Raw genomic sequence first — 18,459 nt, 5'->3', positions numbered from 1 at the left:
TATATTTCACCAATTATTTTCAATTCACTCTGACTTGTTATTAAATACAGTTTACTACGTGTCTCGGTTTAAGGTCCAGGTAAGGACCATGACTGCTCTGCTGTTCCAGTTTCTCCATCAGTCTGTCACTCATAATCCATGAATAGAAGTGAAACAGCGCTTGATGCGCAGTTTGCGTTTCAGTGGCAGTCTTCCCTTGATTCTCATCAAATGGCAGCCTCTGATCGCAGCTAGTGCGCCAGGAGACAAATGACACTTCATTTGGAAGAACAACTCCAGAAAGATGAGGATTTTACAGTTGTGATTCTATAAGGAAACAGAAGAGGATAAAGAAGAATTAGTTTTCTTAACTGAGCTCATTCTTGTGAGATAAAATTGTTGACCTCACTGGGTAAGACAACGTTATGTTAGCCAGCTAGCTAGCTAGCTAGCCAACCGCCGCTTTTCCGCTGCTGCCTCCCTCCACGAGGGCTGGCCTTCCCCTAAGCTGCATCCCCCCTCCGCTGTGGCCCCAAGCCCTTCCGAGGCTTTCTTGTGCCTGCTGCAGTGTGTGTGGTCATGAAAAGCTGCTTTTGTCTGAAAAGGAAGGACGCTGTGCCGCGAGTAACAGTTAAGTCGTTAAGAAGCTCAAACGAACAGCTAATGTTACCTCATTGCTGGTTTTATTTACTTGCTAGTATTTTCAATATTGCCTCTGTGTACAGTGATAACAAACGTTAGTGCTTCTTAGTTATCGCTGGCTACGTTAGACGGCCAGTCCAGAGGCTAGCTATGTTTACATGCTAGCTAACTTAGCTGGTCAAAATGTTTGAAACGAACAGTTTGTAAATTTCAGCCAAGGGTTGAGCTAGGTATGATGCTTGGCTGTACACTATCAACAGCTCTGTCATAGTAGTAAGTTGATCGGAGTAATGCATTTTATACTACTGCTACTTAGTGTATGAGTACTGACAGTTGCTCAGAATCCTTAACTCGCTAGCAAGCTATTTTGTTTTACCTTGGAGTGTGGCTAGACGGTGGTTGTCATATTTATGTTTGCTTGGTGGGGAGCCAGCTAGGAACCTATGGTTAGCAAGGTAGCTATTGCTAGCAACCACTATATTAGCTCTTGCCTGGATGGCACCTGGACAAAGCAACACAGCCCAGTATCCATGACCAGTGTTATGTCTGCCTGTTTGCCTGCTGTTGTAGTCCTTCATAAATAACCGACCATGCTTAAATAATCATTTGTATGTTTGTCTTACTAATAATAGCTAGCTATAATAACGTGAATCTAGCCAATGCTACCTTGCCTGTAGTCACTGGATTTCAGCAAGCTAACGTTTGTTAGCCGTAAACTTAGCTCGTTATGTTCGATACATAGTTTGCCGTCTTATGCAGCAGTTTTATTAGTGCAAATCTATTTAGCTATTTAACACGTATACCGTGCCATTATCTGAATAGCTTAGTGGCTTCCAGTGTGTTGCCAGGGCGGGTAATTACAGAGATCAGGTGGAAATGGTAGAACCACAGAGGCTAGATATTATGCCGCAACATCCAGATCCCGTTATATCAGCTTGATATATCTATTGTGCAAGGTAACGTTGTGCTGGCTCTGGGAATAAACGCCAGTCTGAGTTTTCTAGGCTTTGGTCCACATGAAATGTCCTCGGTGGCAATGGTCATTTCGTTTTTGTCTAGTGGAATTCAATACCTTGCTAGGATTCTCTCTTTAGTCCCACTAAGATGCCTCTTGTTAATAACAGCTTTAATATTTACTTCATAGGTCTGTGTTGTTAATTTAAGACATGTCTAAGTGTGACGTGTAAAAAACGTGTGTGAGTTCATTATTATCCAAAGAGGAATCAACAACAAATGTGTGCTTCATTGGTTTGGACTTGAAGAGTTTTTGACTGAATCTCTTATCCTGATGAGCAGGATGATGCATGTAATACGACACAAGGCTTAGTGTGGTTATCCAAGTCTTTTAATTAATTTCATTTATTTAAACTGCTGGAAGAAAAGTCAAAAGGGGTCTGATAAAACAAACTTGCCCTTCATTTGTCCCCAAGTCTGTGCTGGATGCCCATCAGATTAACTAGCCTAAGTGTAGAGATATGCGTTGCCTCTCATACCTGTCACGTCTCGTTTTATCCAAGTGAGTGACTGCCATGGCACACTGTGTCTCTCACTACGTCTCTGTAACAGTTTTATGCTTGTCTTCCTAGTAGATTAATTTCAGCATCACTGAACAATGTATCTCGAGGCGAACTAGACCTGTTTATGAAATGCCTCACAACTGAAACGGTATGCTTGCACAAGCTGTCTTTTGTGTATATTTTTGGGCGGTGGGCATTGCTCACAGATTTCAATCACTGACCTCTTAGATGTCAGTCATGTTAACTTGACAAGTATGGCCACTGTATGTTGAATCATTGAATCTATTAAACTATCTGATTCTTCATGGTTGACATCGTAAGCCCCAAAATTCTCAGCAGCTTCTTTTGGTCATCTGTTTTGAGCAGCAATGTCAGTGACCAGTGGTGCTTTAGTTTAGTCTGGACCCATGCAGGATGGCTCTCCTCAGGTTGGCCATTGCCGGTGCTCGGGACAGTCGGGTGTGGGAGTTTTGTGTGAACCATTTGCTAAAACAAACGAGGCGTAAAAGTGGCACTCCTGGGAGATGGAAGGCGGCTTTGGCAAGTTTCCCTTTACTGTGTTTGCTTACACTCTCTTTCCCCGCCACCTGTGCAAATAAATGCCCCAAGAAGCCACTTTCTTTTAGGGAGAGGTGGTGGAATTCCACAACAATTGAGTAAGCAGCAGCACAGCTTGCTTGGCCCGGCCCTGGCGCTCCTGAGGAGTCATGGGAACCCCTCCCTCACTGCCTACTCTTCACCTCCAGATGAGCTGCCTGGACAAGGAAGTCGTCCGCCACCTTTCTGTCCCTCTCTGGCTCACCGGAGAACTGAAACAAGACCTGCTTAATGACATCCCTCGTCTGGCTTTCTCTATGTGTCGACTGACTCTCTGACTCTCTCTATCTCTCTCTCTCTCTCTCTCCCTCGCGCTCTCTCGCTCCCCCTCTCTCTCCCTCTCTCTCTCTCTCTCTCTCTCTCTCTCTATCTATCTCTCTCGCTCCCTGTGGTTTCATCTTGTGTTACGAGTTTAGGCCCCAGTGTGATCTTGGCACTCTTGTCTCTCTGGATTTGGCTGTTTCTGTCCCTCTCTCAGCTCTACAGAGATGATGTTGTCTTCCTCATCGGAGGAGTTCAGACAAGAGCTTTTTTAACCAGAGGTTTCCCCCCCCCACACCAGGCCTCTTGAGTCTGCTTCATACAGACACGCTCTCTCTGGCTGCATCTGCAGCAATGCAAAGATCATCGAGCGCTGCGCTCTTGAATCTTTAATGCAAAAAGAAAAGAGAGTCCAGATTAAACAGGGTGTTTGACCAGTCTGCTCTCATTGAATAAAGGGCAACTTTTGAGCGTATCAAAGCACAAGCTGCCTTTTTAGTGTGATTTCAAGTAAGCCTTTAGAAATAGAAAACATGTTCACTCTTATTCTCTTCACTAGCATGGTGTCGACAGGGTAGCGGTTTGGACTTTGACTAGTCTGTAGCTGCCGGGGATATGTGGTGAAACTGTGCTGTGTGTTGCCTTGGATGAATATATCTCCAACAGATGAATGAATGATGTTAAGGTTTGGAGTATTGCCAAATACTATTCCACAGAAAATGGAAACGGGGGTTTGGGTCTTCTTCCTGTGTTCTTGGAAGCCTCTCCCGCCTCATTTGCCTAACCTGCCTCATGTCTCGAGGGTAAGGCTGGCTGCCTGCCGCAGAACTCGAGGAAGGAAGAGGGAGACATACACGAAACTTTGATGTGGTAATTCCTGTCTGGTGTTTTTCACACGTCTTGTCAGATAATGATCTCATCGCCCGGCCCCTCCCTGCTAGGGTTAAGTCAGGTGTGTCAGCAAGGTGACTTCTGACAAAAAAAAGTCCTGTTCTCCGTGCCACCTCTGTGTGCCCAGTTTCGTTTGATTCCCTCGCTCGCTCTTGCTCTGTCTCCGTCTCGCTCGTGAGTGGTATTTACCTTGGCCTCTTCTCTGACTCACTCAGATGGCATTCTTTAAGACGGCCTTTTGTCACCCCTTCAGGCCAGGGAGCGGGGTTGCCTAGGAGATGCCAGGCTGGGAGGCCTTGTTGCCTAGCTGCCTCGGAAAAGCTCCGCACTTGCCCCAGAAAGGCAGCTTTCATTAGTATGCTGCTACCTCATCTTGTCATAGGGGACTGGGGATATCCTAAAAGAAGGGAGAACATTAGCCCTTTTGGTAACATGTTGACATACGCTTTTAACGTAGGCCTACGTGAAGAATTTAAAGAACAACTAGAAAGCGCTCTCTTGGGTCGATGGCTGCCAAGTTTCTGCATATCACTATCAGTCTGAATCAGTGCAGACAAGCCGGCGTCTGCACTCCTTTCAGATAGTGCAGATTGCAGAATCCTGTCCTGCATTTTTAAGGCCAGCTAACTTCTAATCTCTCAATATAGGCTGGAACAAGGAGTTTAAAAAGAAGCCTTTTCTCTCCTTTTGAGCAAGTGTTGGCCTTCAACACAGCTGTGATTCATTCTGGGTACTTTTGGCCCCTTTTATCGAGACTGCATCATGTTAGCGATTCTCTCCTGGTCATTAGGAGATGGCCTACAGCACGACAGTTAGATGTTTTTCGGCTTTTGCTTGTCATTAGCTTCCCTGTTTGTTCTTAAGCGGCTCTTTGAAAACTAAAATCTCTGGAAAGTCCTCTTAATTCGGAGAGGATTATCTAGATCACATAGTTTCAGTTAATCTTTCATCACTGCCTGTCAGACGATGTCCTCCAGCGTACCGCAACGCCCAGCCACCCACTCAGACTTCCCATAGCAGTGGGCATGGCATTAGCGAGTGTGGTTTCAGTACTCTCAGCTGTCTTTTTGAGGAAGCTAAAGTCACACACACACACACACACACACACACACACACACACACACACCCTCTAGTACTGCTCCACCACCACCCGTTCTGGTTCCTCCCACTCAGTTGAGTGTCAGTGGGAGGTTTGGATCAGAATTGTGCTTTTTGTTTATTGCCAGGTTTACACCTACCTGGAATGTGTTCTGGTGAGTACCCATAAGAATATACAAACACAATAAGTACTACACATAACATAAAATATACAAACACAGTAAGTACCACACATAACATAGAATAAACACACACAATAAGTACTACACATAACATAAAATATACAAACACAATAAGTACTACACATAAGAACAAAGAGAACACAATATATACGATACAATATATAAACAATGTAAAGTGGAAAGTGAAAAGTGGAGTGATGTGCAATGTAGGGCGTGTTAATGTAACACAGACTTGAAGTGGGGGGGGGGGGGGGGGGGGGGGGGGCGGGAGAGGAGTCCAAGTCAGGTGGGGGTGGTTTTGTGGCGTGAGGTTTTGGTCCTGATGGACCTCATCCTCCTGCCAGAGGGAAGTACCTTGAAGAGTGTATGACTCGGGTGGGAGGGGTCGGCAACAATCTTACCTGCCCGCCTCAGGGACGAACAGGTCCTGCAGGGATAGAAGATTGCAGCCAATCACCTTCTCAGCAGAGATGATGGTGCCCAGGAAGCGAAAGGACTCCGCAGTGTCGACTGGGAAGTCTCTCAGGGTGATGGGGGTGAGTGGGGCTGGGTTCCTCCTGAAGTCTACAACCATCTCCACTGTTTTCAGAGCATGATGGTGTGCTGGTCTGTGCTGTGCTGTGCCGTGACGCTCAGAGGAGTTTGGCTTACAGCAGCGTCCCTCTACCGATGTTCTCGCCGTGTTGGACAGGTGACGTCATGTTGTTGTGCAAATTCGTTGTGGTAGTGTAGGAGCTGTCGCAGAATAGGAGATGTAGTAGAGTAGGATCTGTGGTAGAGTAGGAGCTGTTGCAGAATAGGAGATGCGGTAGAGTAGGATCTGTAGCAGTAGAGTAGTAGCAGTCTGAAAAGCTGCACATCTTGTTTGTTAAATAGCTTGCACCTGACTTCAGAGTGTTATTTATTAACTTGTGGTGTCATTGAAAGCATGACAGAAACTTGTAGCAGGCTGATTTGTTTTTTGTTAAATAGTTCATCGGGGCCAAATTCCTAAGGCTGTTCCTAGCAGCCGATTTAAGTACTCCGATTGTTTTGCAGCAGCCTTGCCTCCCTGCTCTGCACGTCATACTTTTCTCCCTTTGACAGCAAACCCTGGTCTCTTCCTCTGAAGCCCTTTGTCCTGCCACTCATTCAGTTATCAGCTGCTAAACTTGTCATGTTTGTCTTGTGCATCCTAATCCCTGTATCATGATCCCAGGCCTCAGCCCCCTGGCTCTCCGCTACGTCTGTGGTCTCTGTCTGATAAAGGAGGTGCTGAGTGAGGATGGAGTTTCTGATCTCTCTCTCTCTCTCTCTTTCTCTCTTTCTCTCTCTCTTTCTTCTCCCCTCCAGAAATCCTCCGTGATGCCAGAGGTACGGGACCTGTCAGACGCGCTGCCTGAGTTACCCATGGATCCGATCACAGGGGTCGGAGTTGTTGCCTCCCGGAACAGGGCGCCCACTGGCTATGACGTGGTAAGGATTCGGTTCAATGACATTTTTTGTATGTAGCACCAACTACAGTTGAAATGGTCTTTTAGGTGCTTTACAGAGCCCGGAGCCTGAACCCTTTAGAGAAAGCACTAAGGTGGCTGGAGCAAGGGGAAACTCCCCTTTAACAGGAAGTAACCTTGAGCAGAACCTCAGTTCAAAGGGGGGACCCATCTCCTTGGAGCCGGCTGAATAGAGAGATAGAGATAGAAAAGGGAGGAGAGAAGAAGAGAGAATCAGGAGCAAGCAAATGGATTCAAACACGATTCAGAGGATAAAACATGTTAGCACACATGCAGCATATGTACATGATTCCATGGAACATAAAATAAGGTTTTCATGAATTTGACAGAATCAATTGTAGCTAAAAATGGAGAGGTGTGTGTTGTAACATCAGGTTACATTTCTCTATGGAGGCATAGTACCACAAGCCTCAAATGCATGGAGATATTTAGAAACATGGCCGATCAGTGATCCGTTTCTACTAGTTTGTATTTTATTTTTTTCAACCATTCCTTAGAGCGTGACGTTTCGATGCGGTTGCCTGACAGGCGTACACTCAAATGCTGCCTCGCTTCAGTTGCTTTGATTGCCTATGCAGATGCACTCAGACTCTACAAGAGGAATGTGTCACATGAGACCAACGCCGAGTCTATCTCTCTGAGAGAGAGTCTGTAAATTCAGCGGGGTTATGGCAAACTGGGGGACTAGGCCTCTGGACAGTGTCTATTTTGAGCCACCAGAGGAGTGAGAACTAGGACAGCAGAGAGGATGGTCTGCCCAGCAGAGGCGCTTGGGGGGGGGGGTTGATGAGGTTGGGGGGAGGGGGGGTTGTTTGTTTTTGAAGCAACACATTTAAAAACACTGGTTGGTTCAGGTTCGGAATGCATTTCTCTCAGACACACATATTTTGATGTCTGTTCTCTCCATCTCCATGTTTTGCTCCATGTCTGTCTGTCTGTCTGTCTGTCTGTCTGTCTGTGTCTGTCAGTCTGTCTGTCTGTCTGTCTGTCTGTCTGTCTTTCTCTTGCTCTCTCTCTGCTGTCCCTTAGTGCTCTTTGCATATTCTTTCCTATCTCTTTATTGCTGCTCCTGGACACGTCTGTTCCCGTTCATTTGCATGGACCTGTTATTCTTTCTCTTCCATCCAAATGTCATCCCATGCAGTCCTCCTGTAGCTCGACCGGAAGGGCAAGGAGCTAGCAGCTAGCAGCTTCAAGGTCGAGGGTTCATTCCCAGGGAACATACAAACTGATAGTTATACACTACTTACACTGTAGGAGACTACTAAATGTCACGTCTCGAATCAAAGGGGAAAATGTTTCTACTGTTACGTAATTTACATTATGCAGGTAGATGTGATTGTGGTACTTCGTTAGTCTGACCGACTGCATCCAATCAAAAGCCTATAATGTGTTTGCTTTGATGCAGAACTATCAGTTCGCACAATTTTAGAATGAATGCCTCCTCATGTATTTGCTTAAGAAGACATTCTAGGTGTTTGTATTTACCCTTGACTAGCTGTTCAAATATCGCATAGGACAAAGTACTAGGCAGGTTTTTTTCCATGTAGATCCTCACATTGGGTTGCACCTGTAGACCATCAGTGGTCCATGTTCCAAGAAAAACCAGCCTTGTTCTCCCTGAGCAGACATAAACACACATGTAGTATCCACTCTCAAAAGCAGATACGCCACACACACACACACACACACACACACACACACACACACACACACACACACACATTCTCACTTTCTCTTACTCACTCACACACTCACACTCACACTTTGATGGTTCCCAATGAAGTGCTCTCCTGGCCAAGCATCAAAGACATTCCCTGGGAGAAACGTGAGCTGTGGTGAAGCTGATCGATGTCACCTGACCTAATAAGGCTCTCAGGCATGCATGTACACACACACACACACACACACACACACACATACACACACACACAGGCTTGTGAGGATGGTGTCAGGGGGGCCTCAGTATAGGGGGGAAGGTGGCCCCACACATTCAAGTTCATAGCTACTCGCATTTGCGTGTCTTCAGGAGATCAGAGTAAGCCGCCTTCACTAACCACAGCATACAGGGAGGCATTCAACGACGTGGCGAAAGGAAATGGGTCTGTGTGCTCCAGTGTAAGATCCCCTTCACCTCTCAGTTTATCAGTGGCCTTCTAGCTCTTGAGAGGTCAAAGGTCATTGGGTCCCATAACAAGCAGTCCTCTTCCTGTTTGTGCACAATCAACCCCCTCACCTTTTCCACTTTGATCCTGCACTGGCCTTTGCAAGCCTCTAGTCTCTCGCACAATGAACTCCTTCAGCAGTGAGTTTCTATGGTCAGTTATCTGTGGTGGCCGTGCGGGACGTCATGGCTGAGAGGAACTCCAGAGGGAGATGCGGACACAGGGGCTGAGACTCGGTGGTCGCCGTGGTGTTTGGCCCACCAGAGCAGAGTCCACACCCCAGCGGAGACGAGGGGGAGAGGAGAACGATGAGCCAACAATGGGGGAGCAGAGAGGGCGTGAAAGGAGGAGCCCTGCTCCCGCTGAATGCGCCCCGTTATTCTGCCTCTCCCCATTCACACAGCATCCTCCCGGGAGTGGATGAGAGATGGACAGAGAGGGAGATGGGTGAGGGGCAAAGAGAGAGAGAGGGAGGGAGAAACACAGAGAGGGCTACATTGTTTCCGAGTGGAACAGTGGATTACTTGTTGTCCTCCACTCTCTCTGGTCTGGCTAATCTGCCCACGGTCTTGTGGGTTGACCTCTGGCTGGCGGTCTGTGATGTAGACCCCTCTACTCACCCTCTCCTCTCTTTCTCTCTCTTTCTCTCTCTCGCTCTCTCTCTGTCTGTCTGTCTGCCTGTCTGTGTCTTTCTGTCTGTGTTTTTCTCTCTCTCTCTCTCTGTCTCTTTTTTCTCTCTTTCTTTCTCTCTCTCTCTCTCTCTCTCTCTCTCTCTCTCTCCTCTCTCTCTATGTCTGTCTGTCTGTCTCTCTTTCTCTCTCTCTCTCTTTAATCGCCTGCACTCTCTGCCGTTGTTTTGCTGAACTTCCTTCCCCATGGCTGTCTCTTTTCAAGCCATGCCGGATGAATACGCTCATTGTAATCCCTCTTATTGTTTCCAAGCGCATCCCTCTCCCCCACTTCCACCCCCACAGTGGGCATCAGACACACACACACACACACACACACACACACACCAGGGAATTTCTGTGCTTTCCACTGACAAACATCACCGTCATGATGTAGCTGGGCAAATGGTCAGTAATGGCCCCGTATTAGAAGCAGTGACTGCGCTCCAGTGGACAGCTGTGGCGGGACTGTGACTGTCTGTGAGTGGATTGTGAACGTGGCACAGTAAGCAAAGGGTTCAAGAAGACGGAGGGTGTGGATGAGAGCGCAGCGTTTGCTGCCATTGTTTAAAATCCTGCCAGACCAGAAAGAAAAAGTCTCATGACATCGATAGCAAGAGAGAAAGAGAGAGAGAGAGAGAGAGAGATCAGTGCGTTTCCTCCTGCCTGCTCAGACACGCATCCCTCTCATGTCAAAACCACACAGCCCGGTGAACACACGGCCCACCCAAGAAGGGGCTTGCACATGGGGAAGGAAGAAAGAAAGAAGTAAAGAAATAAATAAAGAAAGAAAGAAATAAAGGAAGAGAGAGAAGGGAGAGGGTGGGCAGACTCCAGAGTGGCAGTAGGTCCCTCTTCCTTTCACTCCTCCGCTGCCTTTCATCGGCCCTTAGCAGGATGCTGTGTGCACTGACCTGGGAACAGAGGGCAAGATGAGGGTGGGAGGCCCATGGGTGGAGAGCGCTTTCTCTCTTCTTTCTCTCTCTCCCTCCCTCTGTCTTCTTTCTTTCTTTTTTCCATTCTTCCTCTGTTTCTTCTTTTTAAAGCCTGCTACGTCTGACTGACTGACTGACTTTCTTGGCTTTTTTGGTGTCTCAATTTCACTTCACTTTCTCTAGTCTCTCTTGCTCGCTCTCTCTCTCTCTTTGTCTCACCTTCCTTTTTTCTCTTCCTCTGTTCCTCCATTGTCTGCTCTCCTTTTGGGTTCTTTCAGTTCCTCCCTATACTCCTCCCTCTCTGTAAAGGCAACAGATTGTGACCGCTCATGCACACGTCATGGCACACCTTCTCCGTGTTCGCCAGCACATTATCAGTCATCTGTCGAGATCACGAGTGGTACCACAGGCCCTAATGTTTGCCCCTTCAATCATACACATATCACCAGAGGAATGTATACTAAGCTGGTCGTCATGGCGCTACGGAACACTCCGTCTGTAGTGTGGGTAGCTCCTCCAGCTGCTTTTGCCGTTAAGTGCGCATTTTTGCCTTGACATCCCCCAGCAACCAACTCCCCCCAAACACATGCATAGACAGACCCACATGGCTTCTCTACCATACTCACTCGTTCAGTGCTGTTTCTAAAGTCCAGATTTATGGAAAGACCTAGGATTCGAAGGGTGTAGTATAAACTCTGAGATGAGAAAATCAAATGTACGAGGTTATACTGTCTTGAATATAGACTTGTTTCTGTTTGCATAACCTATTAAATGACAAAATTACCCTTTGTTTACCGGTAAATGTCACTACAATACCGTCACTTTTTGTTGCTGGAAACCTGAATAATGTCATTCTTTCTGTGATGAAAACTGTCAGTCAGCAGCATGGCCTCTCCCTCTCCCTTCAGGTTGCCCAGACGACGGACGGGATGGACGCTGACCTGTGGAAAGACGGCCTGTTCAAGTCCAAGGTCACGCGCTACCTGTGCTTCACCCGCGTCTTCTCCAAAGAGAATGTAAGTCAAGAGTCCATCTGCAGACAGACACGGCCTCATTTCCTCAGGAGGTCATTAGAGTAGCCTTTTCACAGACTGCACACAGATGTCTCATTTAATGCTACAGGAAGGTGAAAAACAGCTAGCCTAGCGCCTTCACAGTCTTTAACAGCAGGCCTTTGCCATCATTGGGAGATGCATTCTTTCCTAAGGAGCCCGTATCCAGCCAGTGTTTCCACTGGAGCTCTTCTCAAACCCCCACTGCAGTCTTTCATTTCCCTCATTAGAGAGAGAGGACGTCTTCATTTTGTTTATTTCCAGCGCTCCTCTCCCGGCTCCTAACGTTGTTTGTGCTGGCCTGTTAAGTTGGCAAGCTGGAATCTTCCCTCTTTCTGACGCGCAGTCAGCTGCGGCGCGTGTCCCGGACCACTGAGAGGAGAGCGTGGAAGGAATCTGTCTTATCCAAGGGGGGGTTCCAAACCATTTTTACCAGAGCATCATTTTTACAGGCCTGACCTCACTGCAGAACCCCCCCCCCCCCCCCCCCCCACCCTCAACTGTCAACAGTCTAAACTCTGTGGAAAGCACCAGCACCTCCCCCAAACGTTCTGCTCTGATGGCTCTGACGGATAAGGCCGGTTCTAAGCAGCTGCACTGTGTGTGTGTGTGTGTGTGTGTGTGTGTGTGTGTGTGTGTGTGTGTGTGTGTGTGTGTGCGTGTGCACGTGCACGTGCCTGTGCCTGTGCGTGAGTTCGCGCGTGTGTGTGTCCTTTCAAGAAGCATAATGAGACCTGGATCTATATTTAGGCTCGCAGGTCGCCATGCTAACTGCTAACGGAATGGCCCCATCTCCCGCCCGTGCTGTGGGCTTCACGGACGCCGTGTGATGGTGATGAGCGCCGACAATCTAATCAGCGGAAGTTGTTTTTGTCTGCCCATTCTGGCCACGGCAGGCCCGGCAGACATGATCAACGCTGACACAAACCGATATGGCGAGATTAGTCTCAGCATGGAAGGAGTGGCAGCGCCTTCATCTGATGGCGATAGACACAGCTCGTCACGATCAGCTCGTCACGATCAGCTCGTCACGCTCAGATCAGAGGCGTTTCCCCATGAGAGGACTTCAGTGATTAGGATCGTGGCCATAATGAGGTTTATCTTACGCCATGCTTTGGTTACCTTCAATACAGCAGCTCTATAAACAAAGTGCAAAAATCATTTCCTCATTCAGAGTGTAACCTGAAATATGAAATAACGTTTTGTGGCATTTTGGAGAACCTAATAAAGACTTGAGAAGGTCCAAACTCAACAACAAAAACTAAAAAAAAGGAAGTGCAACTGCCTAAGTTTGGATTTGCCTCGTCCTGCATATGAGATGTGAACGCTGATTTACCCCATCTGGCATTTTAACCCGAAGGTCCAGATTTGTATCCAAGAGATGGCTGACTCAAAGGCAAAAATAGCTGGCCCCTCTGACAGAAACTGAAGCTTTCCAGTGTAGTTGGGATTGTTGGCTCTGTAAGGTGTTTTTATTGCTAGCGTGGGCTCATTATGTGCATGTCCCTGTTGTCTGTGCTCAGTCACCACCACCCTCTCTCTCAGCCACTGGTATGCTCCCCATGTGAGAAGAAGAAGGACATTTCAAGCTCTGCATCTAATCAAATGTATCCAGCAGCTATTTTCATCCCGCTGAAGCAGGATCATAGCCAAGTGAAGCAGTCAAGTGTGTGGGCCTGCTGTCTAATTATAGAGGCCTCGACAGCCTGTCTGGATGCCTTATTTCAGAAGTGTCATACAAGCACGTATTAAATCCTTCCTCTTTATGTGTCGTTTTCTCTCTCTCCCTCTCTCTTCGTTTCTCTCTACCTCTCTACCTCTCTATCCACTCTTTTGTCTGTTCATCTGTCTATCTTTCTGCAGAGTCATTTAGGGAATGTGCTGGTGGACATGAAGCTGATTGACATAAAGGACACGCTGCCTGTGGGCTTCATCCCCATCCAAGAGACAATAGACACCCGTAAGCTGGTCTCCCGTTCTCTCCTTACCTGTCTGTCTGTCTGTCTGTCTGTCTGTCTGTCTCCTCCCCCCCCCCTCTCTCTCTCTCTCTCTATCTCCCTCTCTCTCTATCTATCTCTATTTCCATCACTCTCACTCTCACTCTCTCTCTCTGCAGCTCCCATCTCTGTCTGTTGGACTCTTCTCTGTTTTTATATTTCAATGTTACCCACTTAATTAGGGGGGGTTAAGACTTTTAAGTGGTTATCATTTAATGATTAAACCTTGACCAGCCAGCGTAGGACAAGGTTCACACAATGTGTCTTTTCATGAAATGCTCCAATGACCACTGCCCTTTAAGGTCAGTCTTTCCCCTCCATGTAATGTGTTACAATGGAGATGTCTGTATTTGCTGATCGGCAGAAATGCAACACCACTCGGCACTAAGTACCAGCAAGTCTGTTGCTTCTCACATTTCACTGCTATGGTGGAATCAATATACTGAACTATTTATTCTCCCTCTCTTCTGTTCTGTCTCTGTCTGTCCCTCTCTCTCTCTCTCTCTTTCTCTCTCTCTCTCTCTCTCTCTCTCTCTCTCTCTCTCTCTCTCTCTCTCTCTCTCTCTCTCTCTCTCTCTCTCTCTCTTTCTCTTTCTCTGTATAAATAATTTAGCCCTGAGAGGTATCTGCCGTCTTCAGTTGCTGAAATGTAGGCCTCGCCTCAGGGTTGGAGTGTTTGCTTCTCTTTGCTTCACATGGTTAATTGGATTGTCAACTGATCTGCCACCTTCTCTGTTGTCCCCAAACCCCCTCCACATGCGCACACACACACACACACGCACGCATACACTCACATACATATACACATACACACTCGTACGTGCACACACACACACACACACACACACATACACATAAACACACACACACACACATAAACACACACACACACACACACACACACACACACACACGCATACACAGAGGAGCAGGCGTTCAGGAAGAGGAGGCTGTGCATCAAGTTCATCCCAAGGGACTCCACGGAGGCGGCCATCTGTGACGTGCGCATCCTGGGCCGATCCAAGCAGGCCCCGCCCCAGTACACCTTCATAGGGTCCGTACCAACAAAACACATTAATCAGTGATAATACACTTCACCTATCACTTACGCAGAATTATGTGTCATAGCCATCTTTTGCTAATTACTGTAGATTATTTAAGGACTGATACGGGTGCTGTTCAGTTCATAGCCTGTTTCTAGTCTGTATAACCTGCGTGCCCTTCAGGAGAAAGCATAATGCCCTTGCCAGAGTGACCAATTTGCTCCGCCTTCATTCACCACATTAAAGAGCATTAAGGAACTGACCATTAGCAGCAGCAGCAGTAGCAGCAGCAGAAGTAATAGCAGCAGTAGCAGCAGTAGTAGCAGCAGAAGTAATAGCAGCAGTAGTAACAGCAGCAGTAGCAGCAGCAGTAGTAGTTTTTGTGAGTCTTTGTCTGTGGTAAATGGGCTTAATTGTCTGGTTTGGTTCCGTAGAGAGCTAAACAACATGGGTATCTGGTACCGCATGGGCAAGGTGCCGCGGGCCGAGGACTCCTCTCCCATGCTGAGCAACTGCAACACCAACGTGCAGCCCGTCAACACCACCAACAACACTCCTGCACCCGTCATGCCCAAGTACGTACGCACCTCTCAAATCGCTGGTGTGTGAGTGTGTGTGTGTGTGTGTGTGTGTGTGTGTGTGTGTGTGTGTGTGTGTGTGTGTGTGTGTGTGTGTGAGAGGGGTGATGCACATATTTGGCTGTTACTGTGAATGGCAACATGTATTAGTATAATAACGTATGTGTGTGGGTACTGGTGACTATGTATGTATTTGTTGGGCATATGGAACTTCCTGTGTGTGTGTTAATTCATGTATGTAGGTTTGTGTCCATGTCTTTTTGAATGCCGTGTGTTTGTGGTTTTGCATGTGGATATATGTGTGTTTGTGTATGCATACACATCTGGCTGCATGTATGTGTGGAAGAGCATATGCTTAAGCTTCCCTTTTAAAGAGGAAGTGGCTCACTGTCTAGAGACTGGGAGGAGAGGCCGCTCGGCATTCCAGCTGCCAGGAGATGGACGTCTGTTGAGTCTGGCCTCGTCCGGTTAGCTCTGGGCTCTGAGCTCCAGCTGCACATGACTGTTAGTGAGAGAGAGAGAGAGAGAGAGAGAGAGGGAGAGAGAGAAAGAGAGAGAGAAAGAGAGGTGGACCAGGAAGACAGAGAGGTCGAAGGCGTGCTGAGAGCTGGTCTGGTCATCAGCCAGCTACGCGGCGTTCTTCAGATAATGACCTAAACAAACACCGAGGGCCACTTGAGTGCAGGGCACAGGTGGGGTGTGTGTGTGTGTGTGCACGTGTGTGTGCGTGTTTATAGAGTTTTTTTATGTTTTTTAAAGCGGGGTTCCTCCTTCAGGAGAAGTGTGTTTGTATGTTTTTGAAGAGAGGGCCCTCCTTTAGGGGAAGAGTGTGTTTAAAAAGAGGGAGTGGTGGTGTAAGCAGCCCGGTGAACCGTAGAGCCACATAAAAACAAACGCACACACACACACAAACACACACACACACACACACTCACACAGACTGCGCATTCCTGAGGCTGCTCTCATTTCGCTCTTGAAAAGGCCCTGAAGTGTCTCACTTTATTGAACTCAACTAGTGGCCATCCAGACTGCTTAACCAGTCCCTTGGTTCACTTAAGCCTGGCGTTGCCTGGTAACTGGCCTACTTAAGACCTCTCGTGAACATTCCAGTGGCTTGCTAGGAAACGCCAGGGCCTCAGGAGGAGAAAGCTCCGCTGACGTGATGAGACCAGACAGTGCAGAGGCCAGTGTGTCAGGTAGAACACACGAAGGCACCAGATCAGAGGATGTGGCACGCGGTGGTGGAGGGCTGTGGTTGCAGCGTGGTTAGAGGCGGATATTCCATGTGGGTGGGTGGGTGGGTGGGTGGTTGTGTGTGTGTTTTTGTGTGTGTGTGTTAGTGCGTGTGGACAGGAAGCCTGCTTAAAGCCTCAGCTGTTCCCTTCCTCCGCACCACCCCCTGACATCAGTTCCCTGTAGCCATGTAATCTTGTTCTCTTTCAGTATACAGTTTGTGTGTTACACACACACACGCACACACTCCCTATCTCTCCTCCCTCCCTCTCTCCATCCCCATCCTCTGGCTTTCTCTGGGCCTTCCTGTCTGAAAGCCCCCTCAGAAGTTCTGTGCTCTTATAAAAATAGACTGCGTCCGTATCCGCCTGACGATGCAGTGTCATCATCGCAGTCGTTTTCTCCTTTTGATTCTGTCAGTTTCTTTTCCTGTTGATGGGGCTGAGCTCAGTATCCGCATGTAGCCCTCATCCCTGCCAAGCGCTCATGCCAGTGGCCAACTGCAGAGCTGGAGATGGGGCAGGAACAGGAGGCTGGTTGTGTTGGTGGTGGGGGGCCGCAGCATTTATTCAGCTCTTTATTTAATTAGAGCGTCTGGAACAGGCCAGGCATTATTCAGCGCTCTGACAGCGCAGTCAAGTTGATTACACAGCAAGTAGTCAGTGCTGGACTTGACTGGCAGCAGCTGTGCAACTTCCAGGGATGGTGAAGGGGGACGAGGCAGCTTGATGCAGAGGATGGAACCGTCTAAATAAAGAAGATAAAATAAATGTAGCGCCATCGTTGTGTGTGTGTGTGTGTGGTTGTGTGTGTGGTTGTGTGTGTGGTTGTGTGTGTGTGTGTGTGTGTGTGGTTGTGTGTGTGGTTGTGTGTGTGGTTGTGTGAGTGAGTGTGTGGTTGTGTGTGTGTGTGTGTGTGGTTGTGTGTGTGTGTGTGTGTGTGTGGTTGTGTGAGTGTGTGTGTGTGTGTGTGTGTGTGTGTGTGTGTGTGTGTGTGTGTGTGTGTGTGTGTGTGTGTGTGTGTGTGTGTGGTTGTGTGAGTGAGTGAGTGAGTGTGTGTGTGTGTGTGTGTGGTTGTGTGAGTGAGTGTGTGTGTGTGTGTGTGTGTGTGTGTGTGGTCCACCCATTAGACACTCAATCCATCCACAAGTTATGCAAACACACACTCACACCTGGTTCCTGCTAGACATGTCTCCACTCCCATTTCACATGAGCAGTCTTCTGAGAGCAGGGAAGGCAGACAAAAGCAGGTGCAGAGTGAGAGACCAGTGTTAGCAACGTGCTATATTTAGAACAGGGGCCGCAGAGGCCAGGGTGCTAACGCTTAGAAATGTGTGTGTGTGTGTGCGTGTGTGTGTGTGTCTGTGTCTGTGTCTGTGGGTCTCTGTCTCTGTCTCTGTCTCTGTCTATGTCTATGTCTATGTCTATGTCTATGTCTATGTCTATGTCTATGTCTGTGTGTCTGTGTGTGTGTGTGTGTGTGTGTGTGTGTGTGTGTGGGTGTGTGTGCTTTAAGCTGTAATGAGGAAGCACTGTAGAGCGTAGTGCAGGGTACGGTCTAATTTGGGGGTGGGGTGGGGATCAGAGCAGCATAGCACTGGCATCAAACTCACTTTTCTTTTCTTTCTAGTTGGATCAAGAGTAATAACTTTGTCTTTGTACACAGACATACCATATAGGCTACAGATGCCTTTCTGTGGCATAATATGCATTCAAAGAGTGCGTGTGTGTTGTTTAGTGTGTGTGTGTGTGTGTGTGTGTGTGTCATATTATAGCCATTTTCTGCACTTCACTGAGGGAACACCCCCTATTGCCGACACTCCCATTTCTCTCTCCTTCAGGTTAACAGGTCCAGGTTCCAGATGTTGATGCCTGGTGCATAATGATGGCGTCCACACAGTGACGTTAATATGGCTTCTCTTTCTACAGGCACATATCCATGACCCTACCGGCCAGCTTCAGTCGCAAGAGCACCACCAGACCAGACTACGAACACCAGAACTCCAACCTGTATGCCATCTCAGGTGAGCGTCCTCATCGTGACAGTTTACACTCCTCCCTAAGTCAACAGTACTGACAAAAGAAAGTTTGAAGCAGATATAAGAAAGAAAAGACCTTTTAATTTTTTT

General features: G+C 47.8%; 1 protein-coding gene across 1 annotated transcript in view; it reads left to right on the top strand.

Moving 5' to 3' along the window:
* Nucleotides 1-245: 245 nt before the first annotated feature.
* Nucleotides 246-18,459, top strand: part of mvb12ba (multivesicular body subunit 12Ba) — a 25,118-nt gene continuing 6,904 nt past the window's right edge. The window contains exons 1-7 of the mRNA XM_080848008.1: nucleotides 246-391; nucleotides 6,500-6,622; nucleotides 11,337-11,444; nucleotides 13,344-13,440; nucleotides 14,402-14,531; nucleotides 14,955-15,095; nucleotides 18,260-18,354. Coding sequence (XP_080704134.1) covers nucleotides 6,512-6,622; nucleotides 11,337-11,444; nucleotides 13,344-13,440; nucleotides 14,402-14,531; nucleotides 14,955-15,095; nucleotides 18,260-18,354 — 682 coding nt within the window. The 5' untranslated portion in view covers nucleotides 246-391; nucleotides 6,500-6,511. The remainder of the gene's footprint in view (nucleotides 392-6,499; nucleotides 6,623-11,336; nucleotides 11,445-13,343; nucleotides 13,441-14,401; nucleotides 14,532-14,954; nucleotides 15,096-18,259; nucleotides 18,355-18,459) is intronic.

This window comes from Sprattus sprattus, assembly GCF_963457725.1.
Source record: "Sprattus sprattus genome assembly, chromosome: 11".
Taxonomy (NCBI): Eukaryota; Metazoa; Chordata; class Actinopteri; order Clupeiformes; family Clupeidae; genus Sprattus; species Sprattus sprattus.
The sequence above is the reverse complement of the archived record's forward strand: the minus strand, read 5'-3'. Positions and strand labels throughout refer to the sequence as shown.